At 49.5% G+C, this 16,224-nt stretch overlaps 6 protein-coding genes across 6 annotated transcripts; 3 read left to right on the forward strand and 3 right to left on the reverse strand.

Annotated features, from left to right (window-relative positions):
- Positions 1 to 2,013: 2,013 nt before the first annotated feature.
- On the forward strand, positions 2,014 to 3,310 carry F4807DRAFT_467847 (uncharacterized protein; the record flags this gene model as incomplete). Its single annotated transcript, XM_048002540.1, has 4 exons — positions 2,014 to 2,158; positions 2,224 to 2,479; positions 2,543 to 3,013; positions 3,136 to 3,310. The coding sequence occupies 4 exons, from the start codon at positions 2,014 to 2,016 to the stop codon at positions 3,308 to 3,310; spliced, it is 1,047 nt and encodes a 348-aa protein (XP_047853794.1).
- Positions 3,311 to 3,881: 571 nt separating this feature from the next.
- F4807DRAFT_427817 (uncharacterized protein) lies at positions 3,882 to 5,413 on the forward strand. The gene has a single exon (XM_047998207.1). The coding sequence runs from the start codon at positions 4,290 to 4,292 to the stop codon at positions 5,085 to 5,087; it is 798 nt and encodes a 265-aa protein (XP_047853795.1). The 5' UTR covers positions 3,882 to 4,289; the 3' UTR covers positions 5,088 to 5,413.
- A 62-nt stretch (positions 5,414 to 5,475) lies between these two features.
- Positions 5,476 to 8,492, reverse strand: F4807DRAFT_427818 (uncharacterized protein). The gene is made up of 2 exons (XM_047998208.1): positions 7,510 to 8,492; positions 5,476 to 7,433 (listed from the first exon to the last, which is right to left on the reverse strand). Exons 1-2 carry the CDS (start codon positions 7,783 to 7,785, stop codon positions 5,859 to 5,861), a joined length of 1,851 nt encoding a protein of 616 aa, XP_047853796.1. The 5' UTR covers positions 7,786 to 8,492; the 3' UTR covers positions 5,476 to 5,858.
- Positions 8,493 to 9,534: 1,042 nt separating this feature from the next.
- On the reverse strand, positions 9,535 to 10,203 carry F4807DRAFT_460969 (acyl-CoA N-acyltransferase; the record flags this gene model as incomplete). The annotated part of the gene is made up of 1 exon (XM_048001610.1): positions 9,535 to 10,203. One exon carries the CDS (start codon positions 10,201 to 10,203, stop codon positions 9,535 to 9,537), a length of 669 nt encoding a protein of 222 aa, XP_047853797.1.
- A 1,436-nt stretch (positions 10,204 to 11,639) lies between these two features.
- F4807DRAFT_102308 (fungal-specific transcription factor domain-containing protein) lies at positions 11,640 to 15,194 on the forward strand. The gene has a single exon (XM_047992649.1). It carries the CDS (start codon positions 12,006 to 12,008, stop codon positions 14,562 to 14,564), a length of 2,559 nt encoding a protein of 852 aa, XP_047853798.1. The 5' UTR covers positions 11,640 to 12,005; the 3' UTR covers positions 14,565 to 15,194.
- Positions 14,694 to 15,604, reverse strand: F4807DRAFT_102298 (ribosomal L18ae/LX protein domain-containing protein). The gene is made up of 3 exons (XM_047992648.1): positions 15,284 to 15,604; positions 15,038 to 15,214; positions 14,694 to 14,982 (listed from the first exon to the last, which is right to left on the reverse strand). The coding sequence occupies exons 1-3, from the start codon at positions 15,479 to 15,481 to the stop codon at positions 14,824 to 14,826; spliced, it is 534 nt and encodes a 177-aa protein (XP_047853799.1). The 5' UTR covers positions 15,482 to 15,604; the 3' UTR covers positions 14,694 to 14,823.
- Between the last annotated feature and the right edge of the window lie 620 nt (positions 15,605 to 16,224).

Raw genomic sequence — 16,224 nt, forward strand, 5'->3', positions numbered from 1 at the left:
GAGATGGCATTCAACTTCGAAAAGCAAGGTGGTGACGCCGAAGTGTACTATGAATCTGTTCTCACGTTAATATTCGTAGCCCTTCAATGGGGTATATAGGTTCATCTAATTCTTCCTGGACAATAGCTCTGCCCTTAAGCATCAACATAAAACGTTGTCACTACGAAGCCTATCATTAGTCGATCTCTTTCTATCTAATCTCGTTTGAACATGGAGTCTAAGCATTGTGCTGACTACCGGGGCCAAGCTTCCACGTATTCTCAGCATCAGCAAGATCATAGCCAGAACTCCCACGCTTACCAAAATGCGCAAAACCGAGCCTGTAAATCATCGAATAATGGCCAGGAGGATGACATGTCTTTACGAAGCTCTAGCAGCTGGCATTCTGCAGAGACACTAGTACCCACGCCACCAGAACAGTTGTGTCAATACCAATCCCAATCCCAGCAACCCCGGCGCCAACCACAATCACAACAACAAACACTACAACTAAACCCGCAACCACGTAGAGAACGTGGATGCAAGCACCTCAAGGCGTTGGAGCCACCACAACCTGTTATAGTGGAAAAGGAACACAAGGATCGTTCCTGGATCGGTAAAGCTTTTCACGGCCTCGGTAACTTTTATAAGTGGGTATGTCATCATTAAAATGTACTCTTTTCCCCGTTTTAGCTTGCTTCGTGAGCTTAAGGCCATGCCTGGACCTATATAGGAGTCGATATCCTAAGTCTTAGAATATCTGTTAATACCCCCTGTATCTCTAACGATGACTGACTTTCGATGTTGTAGAATGAATGGGCTTGGAAGAGACGTAAGGGTTTGATCCCGCGTACTTAGTACCCTATAAACAGAAAGAAACCCGAGTTCTACATTCCTTAATAATCGATACGGCGAACTGCGGTACAAAATGAATATAATGGTATGTATCGATCTACGAATCAGCTGGGATACGTGAAATGGGACAAGATGAAGTTGGCTACAGAACTGGTGTTTATTGAAACAATATGTCTTAAGTTCTGACGGGATCCTGAACGCGTTATGGTCGTTTCCCATGACGTCTCTCAGCATCATCCAAAACTTGGAATGTAGGATTTAATTTATTACCTATGAATGAATCCATTTTTCACAGCCTCAGCATCTGTTGGAATAAGGATGTGACGTAAGAACCTGGCTTTGAAGAAGTCTAGTAATATACTTCTGACGTTGATCATGTGCGAACGTGAATCCGTTCGGATATTGTGGCAGCATTATGACGTGCTTGAGAGATTCAAAGAGATGCATGTGGAAATATATATCGAGAGCCTAACTTACTAAGTAGGCTTGGTTTTCTTGTTACCCAATCAAAAGTGCGTACATGCAGGCAGAAATATTATTATTTTCTGAGGAACAGGCCGAAGGAATCAGATTCCGGGAGCCGGAGGATCGATTAGTTTAGAGGCTGGACTTGGCATCATATAATAGAAACTCAAGTACCTTATGCCTTGGCTTGGGGAGGAGTATAGTAGTTTACCTGTCATAATCGGCGGTTTAGTGGATTCATCGATGCCGTTCGCTCTCGGTTCCTTAGATTGGCTCACATAACGGATATGTGCCGATCGAGCTGTTCAGCTCGCTCAGCCTAAGCCTAGAAAATCCAAAAATAGCTACGGTATAGCGGGATACAGTATTATTTCTCGGTTATGGACCCAATTTTAATTCCTCCTGGCGAGAATTGTAGATTCCATTCATAACTCTACAGGTAATGATGAGCCTCAGCTATGACTTCATGTCAGAATTGCTCAGTACTTACCTAGGTTATTGTGAAAGAGGCTGGATACGACGGAGATGGAAAGGGAGGAAATGTCAAAACTATAGTTAGATGAAGAGGATCATGAATAGCTACGTATTTATGAGAATAAGGGACAGAAAAATATAAATAGGGGGTAGGATATCTCGCCATCAAAATCATGATCCACCATCACCAAGGTAGAGCATTCAAGACCACTCAATCGTATCAATATTCAACTTTCTATAATGGCACCAACTAAGCCTCTCACTCTACTCGGTCTCGCGACTCTTCTATTACAAGTCAGCGGTTATAAACTAACCGCCTATAAGGAGAAGGGCTGCAAAGGTGAAGTCCAGCAGACAATCGAGGATACCAAATATGGCGATTACTGTAAGAGAAAATCGGTGTTTTTTTAACTCAAATGCATACTGACGATCATGTTCCTTTTTATGTAGGCCAATATTTCAAAGATAAGGCTGCCTCTATCAAGGTAGAGGGTTCTAGCAAGGACGAGCAATGGGTCTTTTTCAACAACTGGTGCGGTAAAGATGCCCAGGTTGGCTCCTTCTTAGGAGACGGCTGCATGACCATGGGCAACACCAAGCTCAAGGCCGTAAGCAACATCCTACCAGAAGGTAGTTCTAAGAAGAAACGGGCCTCGGCTGGCACCGTAAGAACTTGGAAGAACACAGACTGCTCTGGAAGCTCGACGTAAGTGTTCTACATATTCTACGTCCCTCCTAATTTGACTTAAATAAAAAAAATATCATATAGGAATGAAATGGAATTCGTCGGTGAGAATCTGCCGGTCACTCTCAACAGCGTCGATTCGATTAAGGTGAGCGATGTCCCCAAGGCCGACATCGCCTTCGCCTGCAGCGACTCAGACTGCCACGTCGAAAACCAAGTAGCCACGCTTGAGAACGGCAAGTGTGTCAACGTAAAAGGCAAGAATGTCAAGTCAGCGATGGCCATCGGTGTGCCCACTCCCCCTAAGAGACGAGACGAGACTGCTGAGCGCCGCCACACACGTAGTCTCATCTCCGAGGCGCGCGCACTCGATGCACTAAAGCGGGACAACGGGATCGAATGTGACGCTAGCAACGGGCCCGATTACAAGGACGCGCTCAAGGTTGGAGACGACTGGCAAGGCAAAAATGGATTAGCATGCTGCTGTCACGTTCCTGGAGGTAACAACTCGAAGACTTCTGGCTCAGCTAAGGCATCTATCAATGATAACATTCGGTATGTAATACTCAACTTTTACCCCTTTTTACCCCTTTTCCTGTCCGCCCCCCCTTTCCTCCACGTCGGGAGTGCATTTCTCAATTAACTCTCGGAGCAATTGTTGACTCATGCTACCATAGGTGCCCTGCGGATCCATCTGGCATGCCTCCTCCACCCACACAATGCCCCCTGAACTGCAATTCGATGAGGAGCTACGTCTACGCTATTGCGACTCAGTGCAAGAATAAAGACGGCAAGACAGGTGGAACCGCAACTTTGAATGGTGATCAGAAGATCACGCTGGGTCATAGCTAGGCTATGAAATGCGGGCCGATCATCTCATCATCGAAGAGAAGCAATGTGCTGGCGTAGATGCTTGGAGACTTGAATTTGTTCAATACAGCTGTAAGATCTTCCTAAGTATATGGAAGCTGTAAATGTCTTAGGTAGTTGCATATATCACTCGTTTTACAATATTAAGTTCATATAGAGTCCCTCTGGGTAACTCCTTCAAACCACAACGATATGTATCCCATTTTCTTTAATAAAAGCCTCTTTGAAGAGAAGAGTAAAGAACTGTGACTCAAGCTCAAGGTGGGTTGAAAGAGTTAAGGGAACTATCCTAATACCCGACAGCGGGGCCGCCTTGAGTCTTAATAGGGGGATAAGGAGAGCTCTGTAGACGATATCTATTATATAAGGGCTTGACATTTACCTCGAAATTAAAGTCTCTGTACACAAGATCTCCCAACCGGCTCCTCATAATCGCCATGTTGCTTCACATAGACATGAAGGTCTCCCGTCTGGCAAAGTACTACAGTTATAGTAAGACAATGAACTCTGCTCTTCTGCCGCGAAGATAATGAGGTTACTAACACTTTAACAGTCACTTGTTTTAACTTCTTGTATAGCTATACTCAACTCATACTCTCTCGTCTGATCTCACAATGATCTGTTTGACCGATCCCTTCTCATATCCATCTCAAGAAACTGACACAACGACCCGATATAATACTAATCCAAAAGTAAAGCCAAGTGATCTATACGAATGGAAAACCAACAGCCCAGCATTCGTCCAGACTGTCAGAGTAGACCAGTCACGAAAGGCCATCAACCTCTATCCGTTTCTGTGATACACTCGCCTTAAGGATCTAGAATTGAAAACACATATATAGGTATATAGGTATATAGGTATAAACAATCCATCCACCGGCTCTACTCAACCATCAGCCACCGCACCCAACCTTACCCTCACCCTCACATTCACCCCGGGACAAGGGTGCAAGCCATCAAGATGTGCATACAATCCTACGAACGCTACATCCTATGCCCATGCCAACTAAAACGAGGCACCTTCAACAAATGCGCCGACCCGAACTGCCACAGCGTCACCAAGCCCGTGTACCGCACCAACGCACCGTACTGCTTCTACCACGCGCGCGCGACCTGCGCCGCCAGCACCTCCCGCAAGCTATTCTTCGCGCGCAAGGGCGTGACCTCCTCCTCCCCATCCCCCCTCAACATCCCCGCAACGGCGCTCATACTCGGCGGCATCATCAGCGGCGTCCCCCTCTCCACCGCGTTCGCGGGATCCGGAATTGACTTCATGGATGGCAAACGCGTCGTCGTCGACGACTCGAGCGACGATCCGGACCGCGGGAAATTCGCCGCTAATCGAGAGCGCCGGGACTTCGGGCGCGAGGAGAACAGGGTGGAGTTCGCGGGGCGCAAGGAGGATTTGTGGGCGAAGGTGGGGACGCCGCGCAGGGAATATTGGGAGCCGAGCGCGCGGGCGAGGAGGGGCTCGCGGGGTCGGCCGGGTCCGTTGAAGGCGGGGCGCGAGAAGTCGAGGACGTGGGTCGAGTGGAGAAAGTTCCGGCGCGCGAGGGAGGAGGTAAAGGCGAAGGAGAAGAGTAACCGGCGATCGGAGACGGAGTCAACCTCGGCGAAGGAGGAATCGCAGCTGCTATCGACCACGGAGCTGGAGGAGTTCGAGGCGATGGCGTTGTCGGATGCGATGACGCTAGAGTTGTCGATGTCGTACTTAGTATCGTCAGATTCGAAAACACGAGACGATTCCCCTCCAGCATGACCGAATTCATAAGAGAGCCGGACTTAGATGGCACGTAGGACGACGCTATTTGGAGTCCCTCGAAAGGCCACTCAATATGATCAGCAGAAGCTTGGTTGGAGGAGGATGAGAGGGAAATGTACCGGCCCTACAACACCGAACGAGCGCCTTGTCTTGGTAACATCAAAGGAGTGTCGAAAAACCCAACTAAATCATTATTTGGTTTCCGTCTGTATGTACCTTCTTAGTTCAGCTTCCAAAGTAACCCGCGATTGGAAGTTGCGCCTCTTAACGAGACCTGCTCTGCTTTCCGGTTAGGGCTTCCTTTGTGCATAGTTACCTAGTCCTTGATATCTTATCAGAATAATTATTTTTCCAAGTCTAGATTACTAAATGCAATAACCCACCGGCTTGTGAAATAGCTTTGATTGCGAATGCCGATGCCAGGATTTCTAATTGTAGTTCATAGAGTGAGTGGTGTGATGATGCCACTAACAGATATCTATACTGGTTTGACCTGTGGCCAAACGCCTCAAATAGTCAAAAGATTCTTGAACTAGAAGTAAAATGACAGCCAGGTATCTAAGATCGCGAGATTTAAACCGTTGCCCCATATCCATTCCTTTTCTAACCCTAACATTGCTGCCTCGTACACAGTCCAGTTGTCGTAATTCAAAATATCACCCGTTCGTTCGAACACGTACCACATATAAAGCCTCAAGTCGACACTTGAGTCAAATTATACCAAAAGTCCAGAACTCCGTATCATGTTTTAGATGACTATACCCGTCATCACTTCCAGCCTGGTTCCGGGGGGTATCTCCTTCCGCCGACACCGGTTACCGCAGGGCTATAGCCTCGGTCCTTATACCGCCGTCGGTCTCGTGTCTCCCTCTCGTCGGCTGTCAGAACTCTCCTCCCATCCCGATCTAGGTCCGAGGACCGATCCCTATCCCGACGATCCCAGCCGTAGTCTCTAGTTCTTCGGTCGATATCCGTATGGCTGCTAGATCTTCTTGGTGCTGCTGGCCGCAAATACGCTCGTTCTTGTCGGCTCTTTCTCTCCAGCTCTTCCTCCCTCTCACGTTCTCTCCGGCGCTGTTCCTTTTCGATGACCCTGTCTCGTATTACTCGTTCACGTTCACGCTCGCGATCGCGTCGCGAAGGATATCCTGGCGGTATTCCTGTGTCCGATTCATCACTAGGATACGATTCTCCAGACCCACTTCGGTTGAGGCGCGAAGAATTCTCTCTCCGTAAGTGCACTCCCGGTTGTACGCTTGGTGGATGTCGCTTTTCACGAGAGTTGCTGCGGTGGCGGTCAGATGACCCCGAAAGAAATGAAGTAACCTTCTGTCTTATCTCCGCAGGCAAGCTCCTCCTACGAACATCATCAGGCCGTACTTCGCTACGGCGGACCCGTACTGGGATTGGCGGTGTCACGGGAGTCGCAACTGGCATACGCCGAAATGATGAAGGCGGGATGGGACCATGCACTCGTGATTTAGAGCTATGGTGAGGCGGTATATCCGATTCGGAGTCCGATGGGTCAGCAGAATAGGGTTTCGAACGACCCTGACGGCGCGGACCGGGTGGACGGCGGGGATCAAGATGGCTCGGAGTCAGAGGGTCCTCCATCTCGGAATGGTGCACATCTGAATGACTTCGTCGCCGAGGAGGACTACCCGGCGAACCACTGCTGCTATTGCTTCTGCTCACCCGTCTTTGTCCTGGCGCGTAGTTCACAGTAAACGAGGGAGCGGCGTAGTGGCTGCTTGGCACATGGGCAAACGACACTGGCCGTTCTCGTTGGAAGTAATCCATCTCCGGTCTGCGCCGAGGCGACGTGCCCGTACTCGGCGGGTTGCGTACATGCGCATATGTGCTGTTAATCCGCGGATCGGACGGAGGCCGGGAAGGCGGATGTTCATCTTTAGGAGTAACTTCTTCTCGCAACTTCTTAGCGCAATCTTTATGCCAGGCGTCTATCTCCGGATCGCATTGAGTTGGAAAGGCGTCTCTTGGCAGATCAGGTGGGAAGGGCTTTCCATTATCAGGATTTACTAAAGCCCAGTTACGCACGGCGAATTGTATAAACGGCGCGTGCTCTTGAGGTTCAAGAAGAATCTGAATTGTTTCCCACCGTACAAAGCCTCTTAGCGTTAACGCGGGAATGGACGGCGGGTCGTAGGGATTCTCGGTCGGTTGTAGCGTATGCTCAACTCCTAGCGCTTGCCAGATATAAGAGATAGATTTATGAGGACAGTGTACGAAGAGTTGGTCGTAATCGCCGCCGACGGCACGATAAAAGGCCGCTAGCTTGCTCGGAGTTAGTTCCGTGACATTCTCATCGCCGATATTGGCGGACTGCAGGATATTTAAGTTAGCGACGCTCCTCTTAGCATCTGCGCGAGGCCATGCGACCAAAGTGAATAGTGCCTACAATGTATAGTCCGATGGCGCGAAGTAGCGCATCAAGAACGTAAGTTTGCGATTTGTCCTTATGAAAAAGATAGCCGTAAAAATCCTTCACACTTGCTCCCGATGACTTCGGCTGTGATTGGGAGGATGAATGTGATTGCGCCTGTGGCCTGGATTGTGCCTGAGGTTGCGCTTTCGGTTGCGGCTGTGGTTGCGGTTGTGGATGAGGATGAGGTGTCTCTTTAGAAGGTGAAGGGGCAGCGGTTGGTTCGCTGGGTTCGACTTTAACGCTCGCCATCTCTCCTTACAAATTCACACGATACAGCCGGGCGAAAAACGACGAAAAACGACTCGGAAGTTAGACGCATCCAGCATGGGCGAGATGATAGCACGTTAAACGAAAAAAACGTAATAGCCCTCTTTTATCGGGAATATGAGCGCAAATATTATTACTGAATAAGATCGGTTGATAGATGATAAATGGATAGAATGGAGGGATAGACCATCCAGCAATATTTAGGGGGGCAAATGATGACCGCAGAATTCGCGAATCGGTAATCACAGCATCTGCTGCGTTACGAAAATCAGGGCAGGCATAAGAAACACAAACGATTACGGTATGAGTACTGTATATCAGGTACAAGACAGTGGTATAAGTAGGCCAACTATTCGGACTGTTGGGGCTATTCGCAGCCTTGATAGGACAGACAATTGATGAAAATGGACAAATTCATTTGGAATATACTAGGCAGACGCGTGTGATTCATACTGAGCACAGCCGTAGCCGTGGTCTTGGTAGTATAGCGGTTGTGGTATGTGGGATGGATGTGGAAGTGATGTGATGCCCTGGAAGAAATATTCCGCATTCGCAATTCTGGGTTGGGTTGGGGATTGGATGGATCAATACGTGTGGGAGGAACGGTCGGGCAGGCTTCCAAGGTTTAAGCCAATGTTTAAAGATAGAAACAGCCCTGGATGCGCTCGAGTTAAACCGAGCAAGGCACAAGGCACAAAGTTACTCCAACTGCCCAAGAAGTTACGACCAGCGACTTTAACAGGTTTACAGAAAAGCCCGCAGCCAAATTGCCTGATGACACGTGCTCGCGGGATAAAAACCTGACGTAGCTAGCGGACGTATGTACTTTGGCAAGTGGCTTCCTGTAGCCTTCCTTTCCCGTCTTCTCAAGGTGACAATTAGCGCGCAAATCTGCCCTACCAGGCCAAATGATGCAGTATGCGAAGCGTATTTATTCTATATATGCATGATACCCCTCGATTATGTCAATAACCAGATACTGAACGATGTTATCAATTTGATCGTCACACTTAAATTTTTCTTTTTACACCACATTCGCGACATCTCGAACCAACCACGACATTCTTCGTAAAATTGATTACTCACTCCCCCTGTAGGCAGTTTTTACATCCATAACTCTCACCGGCCCATTTCAATTCCTATCCAGGTAATTCATGTGTTTCCGAACCGCATCCTTCGGTGTGTAATCGATCTTCCTTCGTCTTCTGTCTCATTTCGTACTTAACTGTAACCTTTGGACCCATACCACATTCCCCCGGTCGAATAATAAGGTAAATACGGTTTCACAATCATACCATTGCCTCTCTGTTCGATGGACCAATTCGTACCAACCTGGATGGCTGTGCATATTTTGTCCAACCCCGAGTTATATCTGCCTCAGCAATTGGTAAAACACCACCTTTTTTACATTGTCCTTGAGTGGCTAGAGTGGCTAGGTACATTTGTGAGTGTCCTATGGCTTAATATCATTGTCTTCCATAGCCGTGCCTCCGGATTCGACGGACTTTGTCTAGATCCATTATCTACTGAATCAGTTAGGTATCTCGATGGACATCAACTAAGCTGTTTTGACATGAGGAGTATATCGCTGAAAAGCTGTTTAATGTCATCATCATTGGCCTTCTGCCGACTCGATCCAACTTCAATAGTAATGTGGCTGTAAGACCCATACGGGGCCCCAACTCCCGGTCCACCCTAGCGGCCGTTCGGGGGTCTCAACTACTTCGGGCGCTAGTTCTTTATGTCGGCAGATGATAAGACAAATCCAACAAGAGTCACATCTCTCTCATATCCGTCTCGAGCATCAGGCTCATTCCACTGTTTAAACTCTCGGAACCCAGCCTTCTCGAGGACGCGTCGACTTCCTACGTTTGACTCCTCAATAAACGCCGTGATCATCTCCGGCACCTCTCCGGCCCCATCTACCGACTGCACATCGACCTGTGCCTCAACCTCAGACCGTGGCAGTGTCCACCAATCGTTCAACCATGCCTTAAGGAATTCTGTAGCATAGCCCTGCCCCCAATATTCTTTTTTGAACAAGTATCCGATCTCAGGCCAGCCGAAAACGGACTCTGGCCTAGATACGCCTCCTCCTACTCCAATTATCTCACCTGTCGATGCGAGTGTGATTATGTTGTTGTAAGTCCGAACGTCTTCGGGTGGCATAAAACGAGCCATGAACGCCTGAGTTTCCTCCCTGTTGGCGTCGATCCGCCCAACTGCTGTATACTTCATAACCTCTGGTTGCGTACGCAGGGCATACATCCCATCAAGGTCATCTTCAGAAAATGGGCGGATGATGAGTCTTTCCGTACGGATGGGTTTCCTCTCTGCGTTAAGTGGGAACGGTTGGGTTGGTAAGTGTGTCTTAACGACAACCTTTGGCTGAACAGACATTGTGAACGAGCTCCAACCCTCACAACAACCGGATTAATGATAATTTATCTCGTTTTCCCGCAATTTGTGGTCTGGGTAAGTTGGAATGAAAATTCGGCACTCCCCAAGATAGTCTAAATCCAGAACACCCCGGGGATATATAGCGCGAGATCTTAGCTGAACGGTGACTCACTAGTGATCAAGCGGCCGCCTGCATACCGAACGAGGAAGACGTGCATGTTTCTAAGATAAATTACCTCCAGCCCTTAAAAGGCCCATATATCGTGAAGTGATATGCAGCCGGATCCTCAAGGGCGCGCGCATGCCTTAACTCATAATTAAGCTGGACTTTTACAGCCAAGTTCTATACAGAGGTCAGGTGACTTAGAATTCCACTAGGTCTAGACCCCCGTTAACAGAGAATAGGCAGTCCAAGTTCATTCGAGTGGGATTTAGTGCGAGCTTCGGATGTGCGCCGTACAGGGGCTGGCATCACTATTCTTGCGAGATATCCCGGCCACCTTTTTTTCTGAATGAAATGAACAATATCATCGATTTCGTCTAGTATCTTATATCAGTGCCCGAGACCTTGATAGAGCTTCCACACAACCTCAAATCCAGCAGTCTGCATTGTCTATGCAGTACCTTCATCCAGCTGATATGGCTTCTTCTCATCCGCATCACCGTGGCTAGGAACACTGGCGTTGACCGTGCAGTGCTTTCCCTCTTAGGGCTTTTTATAGACTAGAGGCAAATCAGATCTCGCTCGAAGACGAGAGCTTGGGCTCCTAGGTCTTTCGACAATGTCTGGTCTTCGTCTGTCTCATCATCCGCAATAGCTTCTATTGTTTCTGTTCGAAATGGCATAGTCAAGAGCAAGTCACATAGAGAGCGACACAACGCAGCTCTGACTCAATATTGCAAGGATGATATTCTGCGCGGAGACTTTTGAGGTCTCTTCGCGTATGAGCCGTTTCCAGCTCCGTGGAGGAAGACGAGCAATGTCGAACCATCGCGTGAAAACCGCCCTATTGAAGGCGGAAGAGCGACGCCTTGTTGCTGTAGGAAAGACAACGCGTTCCTGGCAATAACTGAACTAGTGTTTGATCGCTGAAGGGGGCCTGTTCCTAGAAGCTCTTTGCCGGATTGACCTCCGTTAGAACTCAAACCATGAAGGGTTTGAGTAGATACGAGAAATCAACTCGATAAATTCAATTATAAGTCATGGGTTAACTTACCTTTATAATGGTGTTGATTGGCCCCCTATTTTTTTTTTTTTTTAGAATAGCTCGAACGTTACCCTGTGTCAACGTAGCCAGTTGTCGAGCCAAGCTGAAGTAGCTCGTTCTTAAACCTAACCTGGGCAGGGAAATATATATCCAGACTTCCTGCCGCCTCAACGTCCACTTCGCACATTATATCCACTGCCAGAAATCGCCTTCCTCAGAACTATGTACATACCGAATACACTAGGGTTACGTAGATATCTGGGGCGCGTAAGACAAGCTAACTGTAACGAGTAAGTAAAGATTCCTTTTTCGGCATTAACCCTGTCGATCCAGCTCCTTCTGAAGCTTGGAGTCACTGCTCAGCCCTACCTACCTTGGTTCGTATGTCATATGACCCATTAAAAACCTGGTTAAATCCAGGTATCTCTGTTTTACCTAAGCTTATCAGTTTCTCCCATCTTTTGCCGCGTCTTGGATCATATAATCAACAATTCCTTATATATATTCCGGATATAGCGTCTCGATTTGCTCAATGGGGTTAGGATCTAGAATATATTAGCTGCTGGGATCGCGAGCCACCAACTCGGAGTTACTATGGACCCGCAGCAGCCATCGACTAACGTGGCGTCGCGGCCGTCTCAACATCAGCTCCAGCCGAAACCCCTCAGTTGTACTAATTGCCGGGCCCGGAAGTTGAAATGTAGCCGGGAATATCCGTGTACTCATTGTCAGCGTTCCGGTGCCGAGTGTATCTTTCCCACGCGGAAGCGTATCCGGAAACCACGGAAGAACAAGAACTCGGAACTTCTACAGCGTCTAAGCCGGCTGGAGTCTATAGTAGGAAATGTCGGCCTTTCAGCCCTGGCGGGAGACAATGTGGCGACGACAGCCTCAGGTCCGTCTACGAGTCAAGACACGGCTCGTCCTAACTCGGAAGGAGGCTCGAGCCAAGCACAAGCTTCCAATGATGAGAAGCAGGACGATTGGCAGCAAGCTCTCCAAAGTAGCAAAGCTTCTCGGTATCTCAGCGGAGAGTTCTGGTCTAGTCTTAGCGTCGAGGTCGAAGGGCTGAAACAAGCCCTCGAGCAGTCAACAGACTCGGAGGATGAGGAACAGATGTTGCAGGAGGCCACGCCGGAGTCGGCAAACGACGGTAGCAGCTCAGCATCTGCATTATCTCCCGGCATGCTCCTGGGGAGCTCACCCCGTACCTCCTACGAGGCCATAGAACATCCGTCTTCGGACCATATCCGCTTCCTCACGAGCACATTTTTCACGAATGTGGATATGATCATCAAGATCCTGCACCGGCCAACAATAGAGGGGGCTCTTCTCGCCTTCGCCAACGCCCCTGAATCCGCACGTCCGCACCTCAGCCCAGAGACCGAAGTCCTCTTCTTTTCCATATACCACGCAGCCACAGCCAGCCTCTTCCCCTCCGCCTGTCTTACACACCTAGGCCGGCGGCACGAGGACTTAATGCGCTCTTTTGCTAGCGCTGTCGAGCACCTCCTCGGGCGCGCCGACTACCTCAACAACACGAGCCTCGAGACACTGCAGGCGCTAATGCTCTATGTAGCATGTGTGCGCGGCAGCAGCGGTTCGCGGGCCTCGTGGGCGCTCACGAGCCTGCCAATTCGACTCGCGCAGGCCCTAAACCTGCACCACGAGGCTAGCAACGCGCACCTCCGGCCCTACGAAGCGGAGTTGCGGCGCCGGCTGTGGTGGCAGCTTGTTATGTTGGATATTAGGGGGGCGGAAGATAGAGGCACGACGACGGTGCTTGCGAGGGATAGCTATGATACTAAGCTGCCGCTTAATATCGACGATGCTGATTTTGGGCCGGAGACTCGGGGCCAACTCACTGAGAAACAGGGACCGACGGACATGACATTCAGCTTATGCACAGCGCAGTGCTCGAACTTGTTCCTGCAGATTGAACACGCGAATGGCGCGCTGGGGGTATCGCACGACGGGGGTAAGGGCAATAGCAATGGCCCGAACGCCAGCGGTCCGACGTCCCAGTCCGTCGAAGAAGCCGTGAAACAGGCACAAGTCTTAGAATCGCGATTCGTCGTCGGCGCAGACCCCAACCGCGCGCCATCTTACCTCGCCTCCGTTACCGTACGTCTAATAATCCTAAAGCTATGGCTCATAATGCAGTACCCCGTCCACCCACGCCGTAAGCCTCAGCCACTCTCAACATCTCCGTACCAAAACACCACTTCCTCTTCCACATCCAGGCCCACCAAGCCCACCATCGTCCCACACGAAGCAACGCTGCGCACAGCCATATCCATCATGGAGTTGAGCGAGTACCTGCAAAACGGACCGTACGGTGATCGCTTCTATTGGTGGGCGAACACGTACGTGCAATGGCACCCTCTAGCCGTCGTCCTCGCGGAGCTGTGCACGCAGACGCGGGGCGAATTGGTAGACCGCGCCTGGCGTACCGTCGACGACGTGTTCCCGCGCTGGAGCGAGATCATCGCCGACACCAAGAGCGGGACTCTGTGGCGGCCCATACGCAAGCTGTATAAGAAAGCCAAGGCGGCTAGGATTGCCGCCGTGGGTGCCGCCGCCGCCGCCGCTACTCCTGCCCCTGCTTCTGCTACGAATGTCGCCGTACCAGCAGCTACAGCCTCGACTACAACTACGATGTCTGCGAACACCGCCGCGAAGTCTACTCCCACCACTGCGACCGCTGACGCTGCAGAAACCCGCATAACCACGATAGTGCTCAAAGACGGAGTAATAGACGTCGGCAAGATCAACATGCGGACCAAAAGCCCCGAAAACCCCAATCCAAACCCAAACCCAATCCCGAATCCCACCCAATCTCCACCAAGACCAGAAAGAGAAGACGTGACCATGACAGAGCCGGAAAGCGCCTTCGGGGCCGAAATCCGCAATGCGAGAGAACCTAGCGCCCCGCCAGATCTAAGCTCGCTCAGCATGTCTCCGTTCGCGTTTAACGAGTCGATGCTGGGATGGCGAGATCTCAGCTTCGAGATACCCATGTTGGATCTGGGTGATGGTGGTGGTGGTGCGAATACGATGGATTGGAGTACCTGGAACGACTTTGTAAATGAGACCCAGGCCGACGCTGACGAGCAGTCGAAGTCGGGATCGAGCGATATGGGTTACTATTAGATTAAGACATGAGATCACGCAAGATACCACTCATACTCCTGTACAATTTACTGTACGACATGTAAAATAAAACAAAACTTATGACCTGTACCGATCATTGCTCATGGATGTGTGTGTTTTTTTTGTTCATCAGTGGTATGCATTCATTGCTCAGGACTATCTACCGAGCACACATGCTAGTGACTTCATTTTCCGCAATTCCGTAATGAACACCGGCAAACCGATTCCCAGAAATCCCCGACTGCAATACGAAAAACCCTTATGCGAAAGTGGAAGGTCGGGTGGCGCTGAACACCTTCTTGTTCGAGATGCGCGGGACACGGTGAGGTAGGGGGAAAGAGAGGTCCTTGGTGACGAGTTGCTTGATGTAAGGTCGCTTGATGTCGTCGGTCTTCTCGACCTCAACGACACGGAGGATCTAGAATAATGTTAGTCACGGTAGAAATGCAAAAATAGAGAAGAGGGGATCATACGTGGATCGACCGGAATCGAGCGCGGTGGCGGGCGGCCATGTCCTGGTAGAGAGCCTGGACAGCGTCGGTTCGCGACATCTCTCGGTACTCCTTGTACATGTTGTGAGTACCAGATCGGGAGTCGTATCGGATCCAGATGCCGAAGTTCTTGACGCGAAGAGGGTTCTTCTCAGCGATCTAGTCATACAATGTCAATTCCCATCATCATATTATTTTCCTTGACCAGATCTGATTATCATGGCTTACCTTGTTCAGGCTGACGATCTCGCCATTGGCCTTCTTGACCTTCTTCAGCTTGGTAAGGAAGTACCAGAAACGAGACTTGGCGACGACCTCGTTGGGAGCGAAGATTCGCATGCGGTAAAGCTTGGGGGTGGGGTTGGCCTCGGAAGGCAGATGGCGGCCAATGACCTGGTATTCTTGAAGACGACCTGATGTGATCATGATTAGCGGTGCTTCTTTACCGTAATAACAAAATATGCTGCGTATTGATTGCAACGAATGCGCAGTGCGACCGAGTATTGCATTGTTTGGTGTCTGTGTTGTGTTCTGTCGGTGTGGTTGTCAGGTTTTCTCGCGTGTCGAATTTTGGTTGGTACGTGTGGGTTTGTCTTGTCGAAATTTCGAGGTTCCAGGTTCCCAGATTTCGTCGCAATTTTTTGAGTCGTTCGAAATCGAAGCTCCGGTTAATTTAGAATGACTGCAAATACAGAGTGATCGTGCGTATATATATGCGTGCGTGTGTTTTATTCCTTGATTGAGCCGTCGTATTTATTCTTGATCGGTCGCAAATATTCGAAGGTCGTTTGAATGGATTGCATGCAGATTGCATCGAGCGCCTGGATAGAGAAGAATAATAAAAAATGAAGCTTACCCATCTTTAATAATGTCAGTAATCAGTAACAAGTGAGGAGATGTGTTGAGGGTGAACCTACTGTGAAATGTTATATATGGTCGTGACCTTGGTCGTGATGTGTTCAAAGTAGGAATTCACTTTGGAGTTGAACGTTGAATCTCGCTTACCAGAAAGTTTTCGCAAAAATTCTGGTGCTAAGGGTTTCCCGCCCTAGTGGTCTGTGGCTTAGGACAGGTGAAAAGTGGCAGTATCGGTAGACAATGTGGGGTATGTGGCTAGTGCCTTTGCTCCCCTCCACGCATTAAGGCTAGGTACAAAAAAGGAATGTGCT

This window comes from Annulohypoxylon truncatum (assembly GCF_022578515.1).
Source record: "Annulohypoxylon truncatum strain CBS 140777 unplaced genomic scaffold F4807scaffold_18, whole genome shotgun sequence".
Taxonomy (NCBI): domain Eukaryota; kingdom Fungi; phylum Ascomycota; class Sordariomycetes; order Xylariales; family Hypoxylaceae; genus Annulohypoxylon; species Annulohypoxylon truncatum.

Coding starts and splice junctions, on each gene's coding strand:
- F4807DRAFT_427817 (XM_047998207.1), top strand. CDS start 4,290: ATGTGCATACAATCCTACGAACGCTACATCCTATGCCCATGCCAACTA.
- F4807DRAFT_427818 (XM_047998208.1), bottom strand. CDS start 7,785: ATGGCGAGCGTTAAAGTCGAACCCAGCGAACCAACCGCTGCCCCTTCA. Junction 7,434..7,509: donor GCGCCATCGGACTATACATT/GTAGGCACTATT, acceptor AATATCCTGCAG/TCCGCCAATATCGGCGATGA.
- F4807DRAFT_102308 (XM_047992649.1), top strand. CDS start 12,006: ATGGACCCGCAGCAGCCATCGACTAACGTGGCGTCGCGGCCGTCTCAA.
- F4807DRAFT_102298 (XM_047992648.1), bottom strand. CDS start 15,481: ATGATCACATCAGGTCGTCTTCAAGAATACCAGGTCATTGGCCGCCAT. Junction 15,215..15,283: donor AGATCGTCAGCCTGAACAAG/GTAAGCCATGAT, acceptor TTGTATGACTAG/ATCGCTGAGAAGAACCCTCT. Junction 14,983..15,037: donor CTCGATTCCGGTCGATCCAC/GTATGATCCCCT, acceptor ACATTATTCTAG/ATCCTCCGTGTCGTTGAGGT.